Source organism: Haliotis rubra, unplaced genomic scaffold (genome assembly GCF_003918875.1).
Source record: "Haliotis rubra isolate DU_JTF1 unplaced genomic scaffold, ASM391887v1 Scf925, whole genome shotgun sequence".
Classification (NCBI taxonomy): domain Eukaryota; kingdom Metazoa; phylum Mollusca; class Gastropoda; order Lepetellida; family Haliotidae; genus Haliotis; species Haliotis rubra.
This window is the reverse complement of record NW_025767663.1, coordinates 50,051-73,463: the sequence shown is the minus strand read 5'-3', so window position 1 is coordinate 73,463 and position 23,413 is coordinate 50,051. Positions and strand designations below refer to the sequence as shown.

General features: G+C 38.3%; 2 protein-coding genes across 2 annotated transcripts; one reads left to right on the top strand and one right to left on the bottom strand.

Moving 5' to 3' along the window:
• Positions 1–288: 288 nt before the first annotated feature.
• On the bottom strand, positions 289–13,713 carry LOC124264451 (2-oxoisovalerate dehydrogenase subunit alpha, mitochondrial-like). The gene is given in 10 exon segments (XM_046699194.1): positions 289–978; positions 1,743–1,825; positions 1,828–1,913; positions 2,969–3,110; positions 4,041–4,102; positions 5,064–5,208; positions 5,826–5,987; positions 9,760–9,955; positions 11,121–11,291; positions 13,598–13,713. Coding segments are annotated over 10 exon segments (1,320 nt in total). The 5' UTR covers positions 13,694–13,713; the 3' UTR covers positions 289–801.
• A 268-nt stretch (positions 13,714–13,981) lies between these two features.
• LOC124264452 (deubiquitinase DESI2-like) lies at positions 13,982–23,170 on the top strand. The gene is made up of 5 exons (XM_046699195.1): positions 13,982–14,411; positions 16,953–17,025; positions 18,339–18,432; positions 19,854–19,995; positions 20,557–23,170. Exons 1-5 carry the CDS (start codon positions 14,373–14,375, stop codon positions 20,743–20,745), a joined length of 537 nt encoding a protein of 178 aa, XP_046555151.1. The 5' UTR covers positions 13,982–14,372; the 3' UTR covers positions 20,746–23,170.
• The last annotated feature ends 243 nt before the right edge of the window (positions 23,171–23,413 follow it).

The window sequence follows — 23,413 nt, the reverse complement described above, 5'->3', positions numbered from 1 at the left end:
ACACTCAGTAAAAGAATCTTAAGTCTTTATAAAAGATTAAGTTACAGAAGTAGTTCTGAAGCAGTCCAAACAAACACATCAAGTACTTAATTTTGTTGAACTGTACTCCTTGTGAATGTTATATATCATTTTCTGGAACAATTTATGAATCTTATTTACACAATTTACAATAACTGCTTGATATGTAACAATAAGATCTTTACCCTTCCCTGCATCACATCAAACACAACTCAGATCCTGTCCGTTTGTGGTACAGATTAAGAAAAAGCCCTCAAATATGAGAAAAACAACAGGCATGTTTAAATCATACATGCCTGTTAAACAAACCAATCTTGCCAAGTGGGCAGATAATTAAGTTTGCACCTAATTTCAGCCCAAAAGCCCTTACATATTGACATAGGTGAGGTGAAATTGGGTTTTACGTCGTACTTGAGAATATTTCGCTCACATGTCGAAGATATTGACATAGCTCTAGGTACACATGGCAGTTTGAAAACTGGAAATAAATGGAGGCTCTATCAACATTATTAACTATCAATACTGACATTCAATCACAAAAATGAAAATCAAAAACCACAACAAATAAAGTCATTTTGGCAGCATGAAAATTAAGTGTGAACCATTTTTCACAGTAATATCTGAGAAACACTGAAAGCCTGTACAGTCAATATGTCTGTCCTGTTTGAAATATTCACTACTTAAAAGAATTGATAGAGCTGAATTGATAAATATCTGCGTACGAACTTGAACCTGTGACGGACTGACAGAGTGTGTTGAAAACTGAGAGATTCTGTGTATGAGTTAGGACATCTTGTCGTGGTGCTCCAGGGGGTAGTGTTCCTTGTATTGTTGAACATGATGTTTCATCTCCTGCATCTGGCGTCGTACGTGTGGCGGCATTTCTTCATACACGTCATGAAACAGTTCCTCTGGGTTTGGCTTCTTGCGGTTTTCTGCTGCTGCAAATGATTTCATCACCTAAAACACAAGAAACAAGTTCTATTGAAAACCCCCATAAAACTTTAACAGTAGGCCTGGCTATAGAGGTGAGGTGAAATTGGGTTTACGTCGTGCTTGAGAATATTTCTCTCATATGACGACGCATGCATGTGTATGTGTATGTGTATGTGCGGCTGCTTGTACTAGCCCAGACTGAAGCTGGTTTTATAGTGCTAGCCCACTGAGATACCATGCCGCAGTGAAGCATGAACACCCTACTCAGACACATTATACTGACTCCGAGCCGACCAGTCCTTGTTGTACCCATTAATGCCGAGCGCCAGGCAGGGACCAACAAGTACCATATTTTAACGTCTTTTGGTATGACGCGGTCGGGGATCGAACCCGCGACGTTCCGCTCTCCGAACGGACGCTCTAACCACTACACCACGGAGGCAGTCCCTGGCTATAGATATAGATCATAGAGATCCATAATCGTCTTCTAATTATTGATCAAATATCGATAAATATCAGAGACGAAAGCGTCAGCAAAAATGCCAAATAAATCTGAAAGAGTGAGTGAGTGAGTTTAGTTTTATGGCGCTTTTAGCAATATTCTAGCAATACCACCGTGTGGGACACCAGAAATGGTCTTCACACAATGATTTTGCACACTATGCTACCCCACCGACCCAAATCTGAAAGTCCAGAAAAGTCCCTTTTGTAATTTTTCTTCATTTTCTCTCCCAACTTCCTCACATGAAACACCTTCATTATACAACAGTTAACAGTAAAATGTCCACCTTCTTCCTCGACTCCAGCTTCCACTCCTTTTCAATGTCGTCATCCCAGTAGCCCTGGTTCACCATGTAGTTGCGTAAACGGAGATAGGGTTGTCCTGTTTGTCCCAGTAGCTTACTTCATCCACTGACCGGTAAGCCGAACTGTCGTCAGAGGTGCTGTGATGACCAATCCTGGAGAACACACACTGTTATTCAGTATTCAATGAGTGAGTGAGTGAGTTTAGTTTTATACTGCACTCAGCAATATTCCAGCTATATGGCGTCGGTCTATACATAATCGAGTCTAAACCAGACAATCCAGTGATCAACAGCATGAGCATCGATCTACGCATGTGTCACCCAAGTCAGCAAGCCTGACCACCCGATCCCGTTAGTCGCCTCTTACAGCAAGCATGGGTTACTGAAGATCAATTCTAACTTGGATCTTCATGGGTCTACAGCATTCAGAATTCAATATATACCTGCCTGATAGGTGAGGTGCATCTGAAAACCCATGATACGAGCATATGTACAATGAAACATTTTTTTATTGCGATCCACACTGAATTTCGCTAGTTTACAACATGATTAACTTGATCACAATAGTGGATTTGGGATTTCCCAATGATGTGAAAATGAAGATGTGTAATTGCTTTTTTTTATGGGAGCCATTGAATACCTCGTCGTTTAACTGAACCGCGGTATCGCGAAGAGTGTTATTGTGATGGATGATTGTACCTGCTATGTTCTATGCACTGAATAATCTGTCTTCATAAGGGACCGTTCATAATTTATGGCTGGGGGGTGATGATTCTAAGGGATGGGGGGATGGGTCATCAATTTTGTACGCATCTACTACTACTAGGCGGGGTCAGCAAATTTGTACATAAAAATATGTTTAAAATTATGCATAGAAATTATGGGAATGGGAAAGGGGGAGTCATTGATTTTGTACATGACATGCAAGGAGGGGGTGTCACTTATTTTGTACATATATTTTAGGGAAGGGGTCATTCACATTGTACAATTATCATCACCCCCTAGCCATAAATTATGAATGGTCCCTAAACAGCAGTCTTATTACCTCACTACATGCAGCCAGATATGGTTTTAAGCCATTACAGTTTGCATATATACTATGTTGGTAGTGTAATAAGCAGAATAGACCTGAGTGACATTAAGGCAAGGAAACTTTAAGAAAGGGAGATAACTCAGTACTTATATGTGAAACAAACCCACATGCATACCTGTAAGTCATTGCCTCGATGAGGACAGGTCTGCTTTGACTGATAGCCATTTCCCGAGCAGTCTTTGTAGCGTTGTACACAGCAAAAGCATCATTACCATCCACTCGGACTGTCAGAATGCCGTACTCTGCTCCCCGTGAAGCTGATACGGAAACAGTTACATTCTTCATTGTACTAACACACAAATCATCACCACCAAAACATCTTCAATTGTATAAACTCAAATTCTGTATAAATTCTTCTTGTGTATAATATTGTGTATCACTTGTTTGATAAAGGTGTTAGCATGTTCATTGAAACGTCGCATCGATTGCAATAAGGAAATTGTCAATGAATAAAATTTGTTCCTCTTCATCATACCAGCTTCCAAATGCCACTTAAATAAGTAAAACTTCATGGGTTTATTTAAACTCTCTTCCTCCATCACCCTTAATTACATCCACATACCTAGTTGCTATGGTTATTGATCAAGCAAGTGGTTGCTGTGAGGGGATATGGACCAAATAACACCATGACATAAGCAATATTCTAGCAATATCCACTTTACAAAAAGCATGGTTTGCTGAAGACCAATTCTATACCGGATCTACACAGGTGCTATGCATACTATATTCATGGAGATAGTACTTTGGTGCTACACAGTTCTAGAGCAGACCATCAGAAGCAGCCCCTGCTGGCTGTGCTAACTAACTGTACGAGACATGACATGGCTAGTGTGGTCAATAGCAGGATACAACTTGAGGACTGCAAGAAATGGCACTTTGTAATATTTTGTAATTTCCTATGGTATACAAGGCATATTGCTTGTCTCATGAAGATCTGGGTTAGAACTGGTCTTCAGCAACCCATGCTTGTCATAAGAGGCGATTAATGGGATTGGGTGGTCAGACTCGCTGACTTGGTTGACACATGTCATCGTATCCAAACTGCGTAGATCGATGCTCATGCTGTTGATCACTGGACTGTGTGGTCCAGACTTAATTATTTACAGACAACCGCCATATAGCTGGAATATTGCTGAGTGCAAGGTTAAACAACAAGAAGCCAAACCAAGCGCTAAGGTAACACCTACCAATACCGTCTCCTTTGTACTGATCCTTTGTAGGTGTAGATATGGCATATCCATTGTTGCGGCTGAAAAAAAGAAGATAATATGACGAGGGTACTGTTAAAGCATGTTTGGAAACAGAGAACTGAAAACCTTGATGACATAATCCAAGGTGTTAATCTGTAGAGAACTACCGATACCACATTACCCCTGTGTAAGATGGAGAAATATTTGCTGATGCAGCAATAATGGCTTCATTATGATCAAAGGAATCACAGTTGATGATATTTGCCTTTCTTAATCCATGTAACATGTTTAAGTAGTTTTACTTATAGTGGCTTCCAAATATCACAGTGTAAGGAACAGTTGTTTTATGCCTCTGTCAGCAATATTCCAATTATAATAAAAAACCTAAGACTGGGTCAGGTGAATGTGAACTGCTGACAGCATTTACAATCCACTTGTTTAGGGTGTGCAACCACAGACAACCAGTCAGATTAAAAATACAACCATCTGTTTCACAGTTTAGTTATCTCATATATATTTGTATGTGGCTCAATGCTACACTTATATATATATATTGAGTGAGTGAGTTTAGTTTTATGTCGCTTTTAGCAATATTCCAGCAACATCATTGCGGGGAACACCAGGTATGGGCTTTACACATTGTACCCATGTGGGGAATCGAACCCGGTTCTTCAGCATGACAAGCAAACACCTTAACCACTAGGCTACCCTATCACCCCTTATATATACTGACGAAATATGAAAGCATTCTAGTCAATAACCAGTAATGGACATAAAAAGCAATGGTCCATATATTGGGAGTAGCACAATCATCCTCGTCACCAAATCATACAATCCAGTCCATTAAGTTGCATCGCTCATATAACTAGCAGTGGGAGAGTGGGAGACACCATAATTGGGTTTCACACATTCTTCAAGAGTGGAATTGAACCCTGGTCTTCAATGTGACAAGCAAACACTTTAACCACAATGCTAACTGATGTCCCAACAACCAGCATGTTCTGCTGAGGAAAGTCTCACCAGAAGAAGATGATTGGGCAGTCTAGCACAGCAGCGAAGTTGAATGCAGCATGAGCATCTCCTTCAGATGCTGCCCCTTCCCCGAAGTAGCACATCACGCACAGGTCGTTCTTCTTCAGCTTGAATGCATAGGCAGCTCCAGCAGCTGCAAGGAGGAAGGACTACATGTTTGTTGGTGTACACCACATATATTCTGTGAATAGGTGAGTCTGGACGTGATGAGACAACAGTTGAGTAGCTTCATGTGCTGGTGAAGTATGATGACATGCAGTCAGCCAAATCCCTATTCCACAAAACTATCTAAGAGCTTAGACAATCATAAGTCCTATATTTAAAGGCACTATATCACATTTCTAAAAATGAGTAATGCATTTCTCTCAATAATACTAACTATATGGTACTATAATCAGCCCTCATGGAACTACCATACAATTTATTACAAAACAAAATTACGTATCTAGATTACGATATTATGATTAAATTAAAAAGTTTGAATGAAGTAATGCAACGTTGCATTTAATTGACTCTCACACCCTCTACCAACCAAACATAATTTCAAATGAACCCCAATGAGTTATGTCCCTTGGAGTGCTCTTTACGAATATCCTACGCACAACTTGCAATGGAAAGTGCTACACCTCATACAAGACAACCTTTTACAGTTACAATCATGATGATACTTATTTTTCATGAATAATCTTAAGGTATTTATTTCCATTATTTTTCACTGATAACATTCACTGCATCAATTTTCCTGCAGACCTTGAGGCATCTGTGTGGCTAGAGTTGAGGAGATGGTGATGAAGTTGAGTTCCCGCGAGCCGTAATGGACTGGCATCTGTCTCCCCTTCCCTGCATCCCCTGAATTGCCATAGCACTGGTTCATGAACTGGTCCAGAGTGAAGCCCCGCCACATCAACACACCTGTTGAGAAACATACAGAAATAGCAAGTCAGCACACCTGTTGACAAACATACAGTAACATAAAGCCAGCACACCTGTTGAAAACATACAAAAACATAAAGTCAGCACACCTGTTGACAAACATACAGAAACATCAAGCCAGCACACCTGTTGACAAACATACAGTAACATCAAGCCAGCATACCTGTTGACAAACATACAGTAACATAAAGTCAGCACACCTGTTGACAAACATACAGAAACATCAAGCCAGCACACCTGTTGACAAACATACAGTAACATAAAGCCAGCACACCTGTTGACAAACATACAGTAACATAAAGCCAGCACACCTGTTGACAAACATACAGTAACATAAAGCCAGCACACCTGTTGACAAACATACAGTAACATAAAGCCAGCACACCTGTTGACAAACATACAGTAACATCAAGTCGGCACGACTGTTGACAAACATACAGTAACATCAAGTCAGCACACCTGTTGACAAACATACAGAAATAGAAAGTTGCTCATGTCACATGCATCTACAACATTTTGAGGCTAAAAAAGATCACCTTATTATTTTCCTAAACCAAGTCATTGATTGTATCTTTATCTATTGCAGCCTTATAATATAAGTTATATTTCAACTGATCTCACGTCGATGACATTAATGTCTGCACATGTAGTACCTGGATCTATGGAACTGCTCTAATCTAATTGCTCTAATCTAATTACTCTAATCCGTGTAATATGGGGGATGTTACCTAACTTATAACATGCTCGCAGCAGCATTGTACAACCTCCCTTGAGTTAATTCTGGATAAAAATATGCATCCTATGCTTATCAAAGAACCATCTTAATGGATATGGTTGGTCAATCTTTGTAGCATGGTTCATTGAATGTCATGGAATTAATGCTCATATCAATCACTGGATTGCCTGGACCATTCTTGATTATTTACAGACAGCTGTCGCTTAGCTGTAATATTGATAACTGTGGTGTTAAACGCCAAAATGTTCAGTGACAAAAGTCAAGATGACACATGATATCTTTCCTCTGTGACTGCCAAGATGGGATGTGGTGTGTTTATCATTGTTATGAGTACTTGATTTGTCTTCACACTATGTACCCGTGAAGATCCGAATTAGAATTAATCTTCAGTAACCCATGCTTGTCGTAAGAGGTGACTAATGGGATCGGGTGGTCAGGCTCGCTGGCTTGGTTGACACGTCATCGTAATTGCATGGATCAATGCTCATGCTGTTGATCACTGGACTGTCTGGTCCAGACTCGATTATTTACAGACCGCCACCATATAGCTGGACTATTGCTGAGGGCGGCGTCAAACTAAACTCACTCACTCTTCACACTATGTTATGCCTTATCTCTTATCAAGCTTCAACAATATATGGAGGTGTTTCATTTATCAGATTGAGATATGGTATAAGCTACTGACTTAAATGAAAGTTAACATCTTCATAATTGTAATGTCATAGTTGGATCTATCACAGACAGGAAATGTATCACAGATGTAAGAATCTGACTGAACCAAAATCTTTAAGGATCTGAATCTTGAATCACAATTTTGACACAATGTCATTAAAATCAAATTTGATACTTTTATGTGGTTCCACTGCATGAAGAAGTGAAGACACCTCCACAGGTAATGTCAGGTGAATTTTCCAATCAGTCAGCATGAAGACTTCTAATTTCTTTAATATATGTAATTTCTGTATATCCAAAAATGAATACACCTTCTACTCCCAAAAACTATACCATAATAATGTTTCTGAGTAATAAGGCATTCACATGTGTAGAAACATGATAGAAGGAATATCTACGTCAAAATTCTGAAATTAAGTGCTTAAGAAATAGAACCAAACTGTTTTAGATAAGTGACATCATTGGTTCTACAACCCACACAACCTTCTCTGGACATGGCAATCAAAGTCTGTGTTCACCTGACACAATATTCTGCGAAAGTGTCCTTTACCTTGATATACAGCAGTGAGTGAGTGAGTGTACTTTTACGCCGTCCTCAGCAATATTCCAGCTATATGGCGACGGTCTGTAAATAGTGGAGTCTGGACCAGACAATCCAGTGATCAACAGCATGAGCATCAATCTGCGCAATTCGGAACCGATGACATGTTTCAACCAAGTCAGCGAGCCTGACCACTTGATCCCGTTAGTCGCTTCTTACGACAAGCATGGGTTACTGACGATCAATATTCTAACCCGGACCTTCACGGGTCTAGAGCAGTAGTGTATCAGAGTAAATGATCATATCTAAATGACAGTGTATGAGAGTAAATGATCATATCTTAATGACAATGTATCAGAGTAAATGATCATATCTTAATGACAGTGTATCAGAGTAAATGATCATATCCTAATGACAGTGTATCAGACTAGATGGTCATATCTTAATGACAGTGTAGCAGAGTAAATGATCATACCTTAATGACAGTGTATCAGAGTAAATGATCATATCCTAATGACAGTGTATCAGAGTAAATGATCATATCTTAATGACAGTGTATCAGAGTAAATGGTCATATCTTAATGACAATGTATCAGAGTAAATGATCATATCTTAATGACAGTGTATCAGGGTAAATGATCATATCTTAATGACAGTGTATGAGAGTAAATGATCATACCTTAATGACAGTGTATGAGAGTAAATGATCATATCTTAATGACAGTGTATCAGAGTAAATGATCATACCTTAATGACAGTGTATGAGAGTAAATGATCATACCTTAATGACAGTGTATGAGAGTAAATGATCATACCTTAATGACAGTGTATCAGAGTAAATGATCATATCTTAATGACAGTGTATGAGAGTAAATGATCATACCTTAATGACAGTGTATCAGAGTAAATGGTCATATCTTAATGACAATGTATCAGAGTAAATGATCATACCTTAATGACAGTGTATCAGAGTAAATGGTCATACCTTAATGACAGTATCAGAGTAAATGATCATACCTTAATGACAGTGTATCAGAGTAAATGGTCATATCTTAATGACAGTGTACCAGAGTAAATGATCATATCTTAATGACAGTGTATCAGAGTAAATGATCATACCTTAATGACAGTGTATCAGAGTAAATGATCATATCTTAATGACAATGTATCAGAGTAAATGATCATACCTTAATGGCAGTGTATCAGAGTAAATGATCATATCTTAATGACAATGTATCAGAGTAAATGATCATATCTTAATGACGGTGTATCAGGGTGTATATCAGGGTAAATGTAAATGATCATATCTTAATGACAGTGTATCAGAGTAAATGATCATATCTTAATGACAGTGTATCAGAGTAAATGATCATATCTTAATGACAGTGTATCAGGGTAAATGGTCATATCTTAATGACAGTGTATCAGAGTAAATGATCATATCTTAATGACAGTGTATCAGAGTAAATGATCATATCTCAATGACAATGTATCAGAGTAAATGACATCTATGACTTTGCTAAATGTTTGGTTGTTTCTTTCAGAGCAGTTAGGTGCACCATCTCATCAACCATTCCATATGATCAATGATTCATTTCAGGCTCTAAAGAAATTATCACAACGTACAGTTACACTGTTACTTCACATGACCCTCACATTGCCTGCAAAGGACTCAGAAAGCTAATAATATAATGTTTGTGAGTTGAGGTAAAACCCTGGTCATATTTTAATGACAGTCTTATTGTCCAATCCAACCAGTAGATGGACAATCGTAAATTCTACTTCAAGCTAAATGAACATACCTGCCTCTCTGTATTGACCAAACACGAGATCTCTGGGGTCAAGAGCAGCAGCTGATCCCACGTGAGTTCCCTCCTCGCCATAGTTGGTCATGTAGAAGGAGATTCGGCCCTGTCTTTGTGACTCATACAGTACACGGTCCATGGTGTTGAGGAGAGTCATGTCTTTGTACATCTTTATCACAGTGTCTTTGTCCAGCTGGAACATTTACACAAACCGAGTCCATATAGGGTTTGAACTTGTGTTAGTGATTGTTTAAAACTAGTTTGTTCCAGTGACTTAACTAATTACAATCGGAAGATATATGTTGTGTATTTCCTTGATACTCCATGTCAGTTAATGAGTGAGTGAGTTTAGTTTCAGCAATATTCCAGCCATATGGCGGCGGTCTGTAAATAATCGAGTCTGGACCAGACAATCCATTGATCAACAGCATGAGCATCAGTCTGTGCATTTGGGAACCCATGACATATGTCAACCAAGTCAGCAAGCCTGAGCACCCGATCCCGGTCGTCGCCTCCTACAACAAGCATGGGTTACTGAAGGCACACTCTAACCCGGACCTTCTCGGGTGTCAGTTAATGAGAACTATGGTTATAATGAACACAGAAGGACCACTAATTTTAGACCTGTGAAGGTCCGGGATAGACTATTGATCTTCAGTAACCCATACTTGTCGTAAGAGGCGACTAACAGGATCGGGTGGTCAGCCTCGCTGGCTTGGTTGACACATGTCATTGGTTCCCAATTGCACAGATCGATGCTCATGTTGTTAGTCATGTCTGGTCCAGACTTGATTATTTACAGACCGCCGCCATATAGCTGGAATATTGCTGAGTGCGGTGTAAAACCAAACTCACTCACCACTAATTTTAGTTTGTTATAACTGTAGTTCGTAATACACCTTTACACTAAAATATCCAAAAAAAACGGTTTATTATAACCATCATTCCACTATAAGCGTGTTTGCTATAAATGTAGTTTATTGCACCAGCCTTAACCATGATCAGAATGATTTGAACTATTGAGAACCAAAACTTGGTATCCTTTGGCCAAAATCAGTGATTGAGTTTAGTTTTATGCAGCTTTTAGCAATATTCCAGGGGGGACACCAGAAATGGGCTTCACACATTGTGCCCATGTGGGGAATCGAACCCGGGTCTTCGGCGTGACAAGCCAACGCTTTAACCACAAGGCTACCCCACCGCCCCACAAAATCAGTAACAAATTATGAAAAAAAAATGCATCACAAGGTCAAACTTACCATGGAACGTATGGTGGCAATTAAATGTACAACAATAGTCAATAGAACAGACGGTAGTTTTTGAAGCATTTATCTGAAACTGTAACCATGGTAACCTACCTTGGGATCTTGTGTTTCATCCACAATCTTCCCATCTCTTCCCATGACTCTGTAGACAGGAATACCCTCTTGCATCTCGGGCTGAATATACTCCAGTTTGTGGACATATTGTGACTTTGAACCAGGGAACTCGGGTTTCTCTTCAAATGTAATATTCTGAGACGACAGCACCTGCAGTAGGTGATATTCAGATTAAAACAGGAAGTCTTTTACCTGTGACAAATTTCTGGGACTATACGGATATGAAAATGTTAATTAAGTAATTAGCAAGTAATTAACAGTTAATCTTATTACGTCTTGGCAGGCCACCTCTTGCCCAAGTGTGGTGATTGCTAAATACACACCATGTGTTGGCTGATGCAATCTTTTGTGAAATTACAATGTCGGTCAATAGAGAGTCAATTTGCACTAAAAACATGTTTTGGGACTGGATTTGAGCGTCGGAAATCAGAATATTGGGATGTTGGATTAGAGGGAGTTTTTTATATGATATTACATAGGGACATATTTGGGACCAAATAAATATGAAGGTTTACAGGGAATGTCGGATAAGAGGGATGTCGGTTTAGCGGGAGTCCACTGTAAAAACACCACAGAATCCTAAGTGATCATTACTGAAAATAATTTCTCGTCCACACATGCCTCTTTCAACAATATACATGTTTTCCCAATTATATATTCATCTAACATCTGAAGAAACATCCTACATACATGGTGTATGTATAATGTCACATGATTCTCTGTAAAAATGAAGTCCACAGGGACAAAGTTTGGTGGGTCTACTAAATGAGTTCAAGATTAATTGTGTTAATCACGGAATCAGAGCATTTGGCCAACAAACGTCTGTATTTTGAGATGACCCCCAACACGATTGCATTCTCTCAACTGTCATGCCCTCTCTGTGTTAAGTTAAAAATACAAAATTTCAAAAAGTGAAGAGATTCTTTAACAACTTTTCCAGTGATTGTTATTAAAGAAAACAAAATTCAAATCTTAGTGATTACAAAGTATTTATCAGAATTTGCAATCACAGTCATCACCAGAGATCTCTAGATATATACTGATATACTGCAATTTAATGTTGTCAACAGATTGAACCATACATATGTATTATTTTGGATGACATTTATAGAAATGAAGTTAGTGATCATACATGAATAAACAGAATATCTAGCCACAATAAACATGTACTTCATCAACAGCAGCTTGATTGCAATAACATAATTGCAATGTGGATCCACATCAATTTGTCTGTACTGAATCAAAAGTCAAATCCTAAGCAAATTATCTATGAATTAAAATTCATATTCATTTCCATATATTCATAAAACATATGATATTCACCTCATAGTTAGAGCTACAGATAACTTTTGGGTCACTGAGTTATGTACTCGCTAGTGTTCATCTCAATTGGGTATCCTAATTTTCCGTTGAGTAATCTAATAAATTGTACCCACCTCAGTGAAACTCAATAATAATAATAATAATAGTGATATGAGAAATGATAAGAAAGTTCATGTGTTGAAATAGAACCTCTCAATATACCTCAGTTATTTCATCTTTCCACTGGTATGCAAACTAAGATTTGACATTTCTGAGTGTACGCATATATAATCAAATTTATTGAGTATTTACAAAAAATCAAGCGTACTTGTACTCAATAGACATAATGGGAATTGAGTTTTCACATAAATATTTGCATAATTTATGCAGATATGCAGCTTATCTGTACCTCTGTCTTAGTGAATTAAAATTGAAATTCATATTCGTTACCATACATTCATAAAACATATCATATTCAGCTCATACTGTATTCATTGCAACAATAACATTTACATAATCTTGTTGCTATTCTTTACCTATTGTAAGTCATCTCAAGATGGTCTGAATTATGTGAACTGTTCACCACAAACCATTCTTCATTCACTGGAACCCTGATACATATCAAGCTAAGCAGGTGTTTGCAAACAGGTAAGTCAGAGTGCAGAAATTTACTGAAGAGGCAAAAAAAAGGTAGCATCTTTATCAGGGATTATATTTTTATTCGGATGATGAAGACATGCTTACTCGAAAACAAATTAAAGTTTTCATTTACTTATCCCTGAAATACCAGTAATGCTGTTTTGGACTGTTCGAAAAAAGGGTATGCAAAACCTTGAACACAGATTATTGCTTTATCCCACATGTACCATCACAATCTATTTGGCATGTTTTACTGCTTAACCATTAATACTCTAATTTAGATGCTATTTAACACGACCACAATTACAGATGCCGTTATCAGGTTTCTGTTTCGCAACCCCGTTGGTACAAGTCACATTTTTAAAATTTATGCATCTTCTATGACAAGGTAATTTGGCTGCGCACCTTAGGGTCACAGGAAAGCAAGGTATTGACATGCAAGAACTAGGGTGCATTTGCACAGATTAGGTGTCAACAGAATATATATGCTTATGACGTAACGACATAGAACATACGCTCTGTGTATGAAAGGTTCGTGCAACGGAACAAGGTTGTCCTCTGTGGACAGTCTTCAGAAATTGGAATATCCGCAACGATCTGGAAAATGCCATGACTGACGGTGGATGTGCACTACGTCATCAATATATGTGCAAGAAAGTATTCCCGTTGGAAAATCTTAAGCGTTAAAATCTTTTGGCAAATATGTTTGTTGTACTCGTGATGTGAATTCTACAAAGATATTATTATTTAGCTACATGTTTGTTCACTTTATCTAAAATGTAATTTAAATAGATGATAAACAAAAGAAACGTTCATTGAACATTAATGTACATTTTGTGAGATAGTTGAAGAGAAAATAGTATGATTACTCAGTTGCTGGAAATGACGTAATACACTTTCCTGTACAACTCCCACAGTAGAACATTTCTCACTTTTTTATTGTTCACCAATATTACTCATTCATGTCACTCTTATTTTTGACGTTTTGACAGATATGTGTCATTTCTAGGGTATTTTCTTATCAAGAAGGATATAGTTATGCTGGTAACCCTATCAGCTGATTAAAACTGGGAAAGGATATCTGAGGTGTCTGGTTTTGACAGATCATCTCTTGCTTTATTGGTGTGACCTCACTTGGCCGAAGACCATTTGACCAACTGTATGTGCACCAACATTTGCAGTTTATGTGCACACCTAGGCTTTGTGTGTAACCTTTCTACACGTTTCTTCCAGTTGATTAAATGCAAAATCGTCTAACTGGCTTTTCAACCGACAGTTGTGTGCACTGCTATGGCGCAAGAGCCAGTTGTTGTCAATGTGTATGATATGGTAAGTAATATTTCTCTGTTGTGACATATTTATCATTCTTTATGGACATGTGTTGATTTCTGTGTATATGTTCTCACATTTGGAACCACATATTTTTAGGAATTACTTTTACTCTTTGAAGAAGCATTGAAATTTGACTAGTGAAAATATGGTGAGGAGAGCAGTCATGTTTTCATGCATGTATCCATATATGTGTATATATGCTTCTTGATATTGTCTTATGCAGTGATAGGTTCTGTAGTTTGATGGCTGTATAGAAAAAATACCCGAATATTATAATATGAAGTGCTAAATTTGTCTGAGAAAATGGCATCTGTGTTTTCAACAACAGAGTTTAAATAACCCTTAAACATGTTAAAATGCATGTCTTTTGACAGTTCTGGGTGTATTATATTATATCATGCAAGAAAAAATTTCTGGGTTTGTGAGAGATTCAGTTTTCCAACAAACACAGTACTGAAAAACGTAACAGCCAACCCAAGCTCTATGCAGGATAACGGAGAAAGGTCGAAGAGAAATCCTAAGAAGGAGTTACAAAGTACTATTTGCCAGCTTGATTGAGTTAAAAGAGTGTTTATCAAAGCCTAAATTACAGTATGAATGCCTATATTTTCGTACAACTCAGTGTCACAATTAATAAAGCAAACCAATGTAAGAAGCTCACGTTAAACCCATCTGTTATTATTTCAGAAAAGAACACTTGTTTACAAAATACCAATGAGACGAAAGTTTGGACATGTAAGCTCAGCGGTACTTGGCCATTGTTTACAAACAATGCTTCAGAATGCTCAACATACTGGCCCTTCAAATAGCTTATGAAGAAAATAAATAATAGAAAAATCAAACAAACACAAACGATAACTTTCGCTATTATCGTGTGTTTATTACAATTTCCAGCAAAATAATCTCCAAATCAAGTGATAACAAGATCATTCAGTGAAAAATCATTCAAATTGGTAAACCCAAGATGATCCAGTTGATCATGATGATAACTGTTAAATGCAGAGACAACACTCATGCCTGCAATTCAGTCTAAGTAAACTTAGGCTCAGTATTATTCGTTACACTGTTATACTGAGTCTAACAAAACCTAGTAGAAGGTCGCGTCAGCTAACCTTTGAGCGACCTATGACCGTCCAATCAAACGCGAGACGGCCCAACAGATTTAGCCAATCAGACAACAACTACTTGTTAGGGTTTGGCGGGACTTACAAAACGGTTTTTGGATTTTCTCTTCCCTGGTCGCTGAACGAAAATCCGCATAAAGCACAGATATTTAACCTGCAGTATATACGCTTGTGGGTTTCTAATGACATGGTTAATGTTTGCTTATATTTTCGCAAAATGACATCCATGGATATTGACAAAAATGCCATTTTCAGCAACTGTTTACTCATTGTGTGTATCATTCGAAACAATTGCATGGAAAATAGCATTCGGAATCGTTCGGGTTTTTGAGGTAAAGGCTATGTACGAATGTTAACTTTTTCGATTTGGTAAGCTGTGTTCTGATTGGTCAGTCCAAAAGGTTAGCTGATGCGACCTTCTACTAGGTTTTGTTAGACTCAGTATAGCAGTGTAACGAATAATACTGAGCCTAAGTTTACTTAGACTGACCTGCAACTGCAATTTCAAGTTGAACTACATGTACAAATTTATTGTTTTGTCATGCTTTTGGGTTAAGTAAATAAATCATCAGTATTTCTGATAAATGTAAACCAAGAGGATTATTTTTAGATGATGATGATTTTAAGGGGGGGTCACCCATTTTGTTCTGGGGAGGTAGGGGGTCATCAATTTTGTACTCATGTTTCTAGGGGGTCAGCAATTTTGTACATAAAGATATTTAAAAATTATGCTATAAACATGTGGAAAGGGGAAGGGGGGGTCATTGACTTTGTACATGACATGCAGGCGGGTCACTTACTTTGTACATAAATTTTAGGGGGGTCATTCACATTGTACATGCTTCTCCATAAAAATCATCACCTCCCCCCACCCTAGCCATAAATTATGAATGGTCCCTTATGTGTACCACTTCTGAATGCCTTTCAAAGACCCAGTGAAGTATTGACAATTGACATGTGGAAGCTGTCAAATGGGTTTTCAATCCATGTTAAGCTGTTTCATAAGTGTTATTTTCTTTTTGTCATTTGCATGACAGTGTTCACGAATAGCGTTGGACCCTCTGACAAATCCGGCAGATTTGCCGACGGTCCGATAGAAGTCTACAACCCGCCGGCCCAAGTATCTGACCGTATATTTCACAATGACTTTGACTGAGAATGGAAATATGAGAGGAAATATGACCATGTGAATACACGAAATAAGGTTTGACAGGGTTTTACCTCGGCTCACAAACACGGGACACCTAATTATAAGTTTTAAGGGTCTTTGTAGGCAATACGAGGGTCCTGTGAAGTAATGGTTTCGAGAACTGTATGTTTTGATAATTTCTTTAGAGCTGGGAATGAATATATTGCTAACCTTACCAATCCATGACCTACTAATTTTGGATGTTCCTTTCAATTTGATTTGCAGTACTGGATCAATGAGTACACGTCATCGCTAGGCATCGGCGTCTTCCATTCAGGAATACAGGTGTATGGGACAGGTGAGCATGTTATGAAGGTGATACACTGGTTGTGAAATTGGGTTGAACGTCGTGCTTGAGAATATTTCGCTCATATGACGACGTGCATGCGTGTGTATGTGCGGCTGCTTGTACTAGCCCAGACTTAAGCTGGTTTTATAGTGCTAGCCCACTGAGATACTATGCCGCAGTGAAGCATGAATACCCCACTCAGACACATTATACTGACTCCGAGCCGACCAGTCCTTGTTGTACCCATTAATGCCGAGCACCAGGCAGGGACCAACAAGTAGCATATTTTAAACGTCTTTTGGTATGGCGCGGTTTGGGATCGAACCCGCGACCTTCCGCTCTCCGGGCGGACGCTCCATCCACTACACCATGGAGGCGGTTTACCACATAGTACATGTATATGTATAGTATATATTTGATAACTTGAAATATATTTTTAGATTTCAGAATCAAGTGACCAATTTACTTTATTTGCTTTAAATATTATTATAATTATTATCAATATACCGTAATTAAGATAAGATCTTTCTCTCCGATGTTGTGCAATACCTCCATAGAAGGTTGTGTTAAGTAAACTCTGAATGATTTGGTTTGGTTGTTGTTTAACGCCGCACTCTGCAATATTCCAGCTATATGGCGGCGGTCTGTAATTAATTGAGTCTCGACCAGACAATCCAGTGATCAATAGCATGAGCATTGATTTACGTAATTGGGATATAATGACATCTGTCATTACTGTCAACCAAGTCAGCAAGCCTGACAACCCAGTCCTGTTAGTCGCCTCTTACGAGACCAATTCTAACCTGCATCTTCTTGGGTTCAGACAATTATGGAGAACTCCATGGCTATGCTACAAGTAATCGAAGTTTGCATTTCTTTCAAACTATGCACACATTCTTTCTGACTTTTTTGTGTTTGGTTACGATTAAGCTTCAGTCAAATTCAGTGTTTGCATGACCTCGAAGGACCTATGCACCCATACCTCGACTGAAGGGATTGGGTGGTCAGACTCAATGACTTGGCTGACACGTCATTGTATCCCAATTGCATAGATCGATGCACACGCTATTGATCACTGGATTGTTTGGTCCAGACTCCATTATTTACAGACCGACACCATACAGATGGAATATTGCTTAGTGCGGTGATAAACAACAAACAAACATTATTGTCTGGGTAGTCCTGTAGGTATCCTAGTCCTATTCTGCACTCACCTGATGCAGGCACCCAAACCTTTGGTCATGTTGTAACAACAGTGCTGTTCTTGTAACCATGGTAACAGGATGTTTGAGACTTTGCTCAATATTATTTCCTTATTTCAGAATATGCGTATGGAGGACATCCATTTCCATTTTCTGGCGTGTTTGAAATAGCGCCAAAGGATGCTGATGACCTGGGGGAACAGTTCAAATTCAAGTGAGATAAAAATTCTGTAATTCAACGTGTACACTATCTTCATCGTTATGAGTTCTTGTTACATAGGTTGACTGTGTGAACATGAATAACAATGATTAAATTTGTTGAAACTTGTGTATATTTTATTTTGGTCATGATAAAACTTTTAAATGCTGCTAACTTTGTCGATACAATGAAATGGTAGCGTCTTAAGAGAGATAAAAATCACTGTAATTTAGATTGTCACTTCCACAGCACTCTGAAACATTATGCAGGTTGTGAAGTTTTTCCTACTTCATTATATTGTATAGATTAGATTGTATGTCGTCATAACCTGTGTGCGAGGGTGCGTGGTGTGTGTGACTTTGCTCAAGATATCAATCCCTGGTCTGTCCGTCCCCAGATCCAATCATTTAAAGGAACTGTGATATTTCTGACCTGACATAAACATGCATATGATGTCATGATGTACCATCTCTCCCTCAAGGAACCCATGAAGATCTGGGTTAGAATTGATCTTCAGTAACCCATGCTTGTTGTAAGAGGCAACTAACGGAATCGGGTGATCAGGCTCGCTGACTTGGTTAACACATGTCATCGTATCCCAATTGCAAAGATCGATGCTCATGCTGTTGATCTCTGGATTGTCTAATCCAGACTTGATTATTTAATCATTTAAAGACCACCGTCGTATAGCAGGAATATTGCTGAGTGCAGTGTAAAACTAAAGTCACTCACTCACTCTTGCAAGGATAAACATGTTTTATGAGTTTCTGATTTTTGAGTGCCCATCTTTCTGTCCAACTTGAAATGGGGACAAAGATTACAAAAAATATCATCCTTATTAAAAATATTCTCGGAAACCTTGATGGATGAAAGGATGATGGAGACCAAGAATAGGGCATGACATACACTGTTTCATATGTCCGCATAAAACTTGGTACTTTGAACTCACGTCTTTGACGCTTGGATTTTAAATATCTTTATTTTTCCAAGTTTAAATTAGGGTTGTTATTTTTCATTCCAAACCATTAAAATTTGCAGATGGTACAGGCTAGCTATGACTGGTGTCACAGAAATCAAAACTATTTATTTACCATGTTTACAGTTGTATGCATTAAACAATGGAGGTGCAGAGGTATAGATAAGCTGCGTATCTGCGTAAATTACGCAAATATTTATGTGAAAACTCAATTCCTATTAAGCCTATTGTGTACAAGTATGCATGAATTTTTGGAAATACTCACTAAACGTGATCTAACATGTACACACAAAAATGTAAAATCTTAGCTTGCATGATGAAAGTGATCAGTACTTCCTTAATTTAGCTTTTCTCAGACTATTGCACCATTTCATATCCTGTAGCATCTGTCTACCCAGTATTCAGATCATTGGAAACACTGGTCCAGCTATATGATTGATACAGATATTTTCTCTTCCAGGGAGTCCATTGTATTAGGATATACTGACTTCACATCTGATGAAATCAGGAAGTTAGTGGAACAACTTGGGAAGGAGTTCCGTGGGGACCAGTATCACTTACTCAATAAAAACTGCAATCATTTTACTCAGTCTCTTACACAGGTTGGTATTGCATATACTCTCCATGTATTATCCTTATAATCATCTACTCCCCATAATCTCCTACTCCTCTCTTCTCCATATATTGACTGCCTCCGTGGTGTAGTGGTTAGAGAGTCTGCCCGGAGAGCGGAAGGTCGTGGGTTCGAACCCGGCCGCGTCATACCAAAAGACGTTAAAATATGGTACTTGTTGGTCCCTTCCTGGCGCTCGACATTAATGGGTACAACAAGGACTGGTCGGCTCGGAGTCTGAATGTGTCTGAATGGGGTATTCATGCTTAACTGCAGCATGGTATCTCAGTGGGCTAGCACTATAAAACCAGCTTAAGTCTGGGTTAGTACAAGCAGCCACACATACACATGCATGCACATCGTCATATGAGCGAAATATTCTCAAGTACGACATTAAACCCAATTTCACCTCACCTCACCTTCTCCATATATTTGCTATATGATCCACAACTATCAATATGTTTTCGATATTATTCTTTACTCTAATTATCAGTCCACCCTTTGGCTGTTATGCCTGTCAAGTCTCATGGTAAAATAATGCTTGTTTCAGATCATTTGTGGCAAGGAACTGCCCAGTTGGGTCAACAGGCTAGCTTATATGAGCTCTTGTATTCCCTTTATCGAGAAAGCAATACCAAAGGAGTGGCTAACGCCAGCAGCTCTCCAGGCTGTCATTCCCGAACCCACTGAAGAGGAACAAAGAAATGCATCCCAACAATCCTCATCAACAAGGAGGTGATACCCAAGTGGGCAGCTTCTCGTTGGTCGTGTCTGATATTACCAGAATGGTCTGAAACTGCATTTGCCTTCTGTGCCTTACTTACAAGTCGGAGCATGTATATACTTTACATGGCTGCCATAGGCTACGATCAAGTATTATCATCAGGGAACAATGCAAGAAAAAACGTTTTCAGGTACTGTCTTGGTGCTTGTGCATGCTCATGCATTTAAGCGGAGATCATAGGAATCTGGGTAGGTTGAAGGATGTTGTGTTCAACAAGCCGAAAGCAGTCTTAATACTGTGACTGTGGCTAATATTTGATATGATTCTAGTGATGGTCACATACTGTATTAAGGATGTTTTTTGCAAGTGTGTTCACAATGCTAATACAAAGCTTTTGGAATTGTCATCCAGTACCCATTGGTAAAGTGTTTTTTCCTCTCCATGGTATTGTTTTTGGATGATCTTAAATTCTGTTGATTATTAATGTTACATTTGATCAGTTACTTATTTAAAGTGCCAGTGTTATTGCAGTTTATTAATCCTGTAATATCAAATGTTATTCCATGACGCCAGTTTTTGAACGTTAGTTTAATTTTGATCAGACAAAGGGAAATGTTTACATACTGTTCTGAAATAATTAGACTGATGGCATGATTTTAGATTGTCACTGTTATCGAATTTTGTTTATTACTATTTCATGATTCTAAACTTTCCATTAATTAAAGGAATATTTATGATTACTATGTTCATTTGATAGCATTATAAATGGATTATAGATTTTATGGCTGAAAAGTTTGGTGAGAGGTATGTATGAGAGGACATACTAGTATCTTTAAAATGGTTCTTTGTATCAGGGACTTGGTGTGATGCAGATGTCTTCCTAGCTGCTTGTCATAACTAAAAAATACTGTACAGTATGTAAATATTTTACTCTTTGTAAACAGAGATAATGATAAGACACAACCACTTTGCCAAAAGCTACTTGTCACAGCACCACAGTACAGACTTGCCTTGCTATCCAAACTATGCTAGCTTTCACAATGATGTCCATTTCGACGGACATAGCAATAAGCATTACAGTACCTTCCTGCTTCCTGCTGAATGCAAGCACCTGATTGTAGTCAGGTGTAAAGTATGTGCATGCTTTGATAAGTATTCTCATCACTGTGACATATCTGACATGGTCAACACTGTTGTATATTTCACTGGTGTACATTTCAGTGATGCCAGTCTCTAAGGGGAGACAATCCATGTCAAATGTAACACAGTATATACGGCACATAGGCTTTTGCTTCCTGCTTTGAGATTATACCTAGTCATCCAGGATGCCAAGATGACGTTGCCATTGAATGGTGATGTAACTGAATAGTTTTCATGGGGCTTCCTGTTCCGTCATGAATGTTCATATTCAATGTGAGAGTAGAAGTGAAGAATGTCTCAAAAATGTTTTAACATGCAGTGTTGCTTTCAGTTGCTAGATATCACCACATTTGTATATCATATGTACCTGTCGTACCTCCTAAACAATACTATATATATCTATAATGGAACTTCACTGCAGACAGTCAAAGATTGCTGGGTCATCAAGTTACTTGGATGCATTTATTTTCGGTAATTTCTGAGGATCACAGGTTTTGCCTCAATTTCTTTCATATGTAAACACATTGTTGCAAATAATTCAAAATGTTGTCCATCGTTTCATGGAAGTTTTTATTGGATTTTAATGTAACAAGAGCTGTTGTCTCCATCTGCTTTCAGCTTGGAATTAACAGGTTACATATACCTTTGAAATAATGTTCAAAGACTACAGGAACTGAAGACTTACAAATTGAATTCACTTGGCACCGATAATCCATGACTCTTTGAGGTTGTTCTCTGAGGTTAAGGTGAGAACATGTGACCAGCTCCCCAGAAGTTTTTTTCTCACTCAACAGTAAAACTGAAAAGTAAAAGTCCAATTTTCAAATATTCATTTGACAGTTGTTTTGGTTAAATTTCAGACAATCTTATTATGATTATCCCTCACAAAATCTGCAATAAGCCACTTATAGGACAGGATTTTTCACCTGTCTGAACCAAAATATGTGAATGTTCTAAATAACAGCATTAATAAGAGATTCACAAGGTCCACAGGGCAGGTTTTAGATAGCCGTCTGATGATTAAGAGTATTGTTATTGCTAGTCGTAGCCTGATACAGTATAAGGGCTATGATTGTCAGTGTTTCATCGACATTAAGCCATGTTGTGAATGAACACCAAAGACATCCAGCTCTGGAACTGTTTCCAAAGGGTTGGATTATAGTTGATACTTACATCTCAATCTGGTATGTTTCATTTTGTTGCTTCTTTGGTTGGTTTAGAATTACATGTCATTTCTACATGTGAAGATCAGGGTTAGAATTCAGTAACCCATGCTTGTCGTAAGAGGCAACTAACAGATCGGGTGGTCAGGCTCGCTGACTTGGTTGACACATGTCATCGTATCACAATTGTGTAGATCGATGCTTATGCTGTTGATCACTGGATTGTCTGTTTCAGACTCAATTATTTACAGACCGCCGCCATGTAGCTGGAATATTGCCGAGTGTGGCGTTAAAACAACAACCAACCAACCAACCAACATGTCATTTCATCTTACTTTTATAGAATTCAGCATCATCATGAGGGGAGTTTCCATCACTCC

Bases quoted from the DNA above. Each gene is read 5' to 3' on its own strand.
- LOC124264452 (XM_046699195.1), top strand. From the start codon at position 14,373: ATGGCGCAAGAGCCAGTTGTTGTCAATGTGTATGATATG. The intron at 14,412-16,952 runs GTAAGTAATATT...TTTGATTTGCAG, and splicing joins TTGTCAATGTGTATGATATG to TACTGGATCAATGAGTACAC. The intron at 18,433-19,853 runs GTGAGATAAAAA...TTTCTCTTCCAG, and splicing joins GGGGAACAGTTCAAATTCAA to GGAGTCCATTGTATTAGGAT.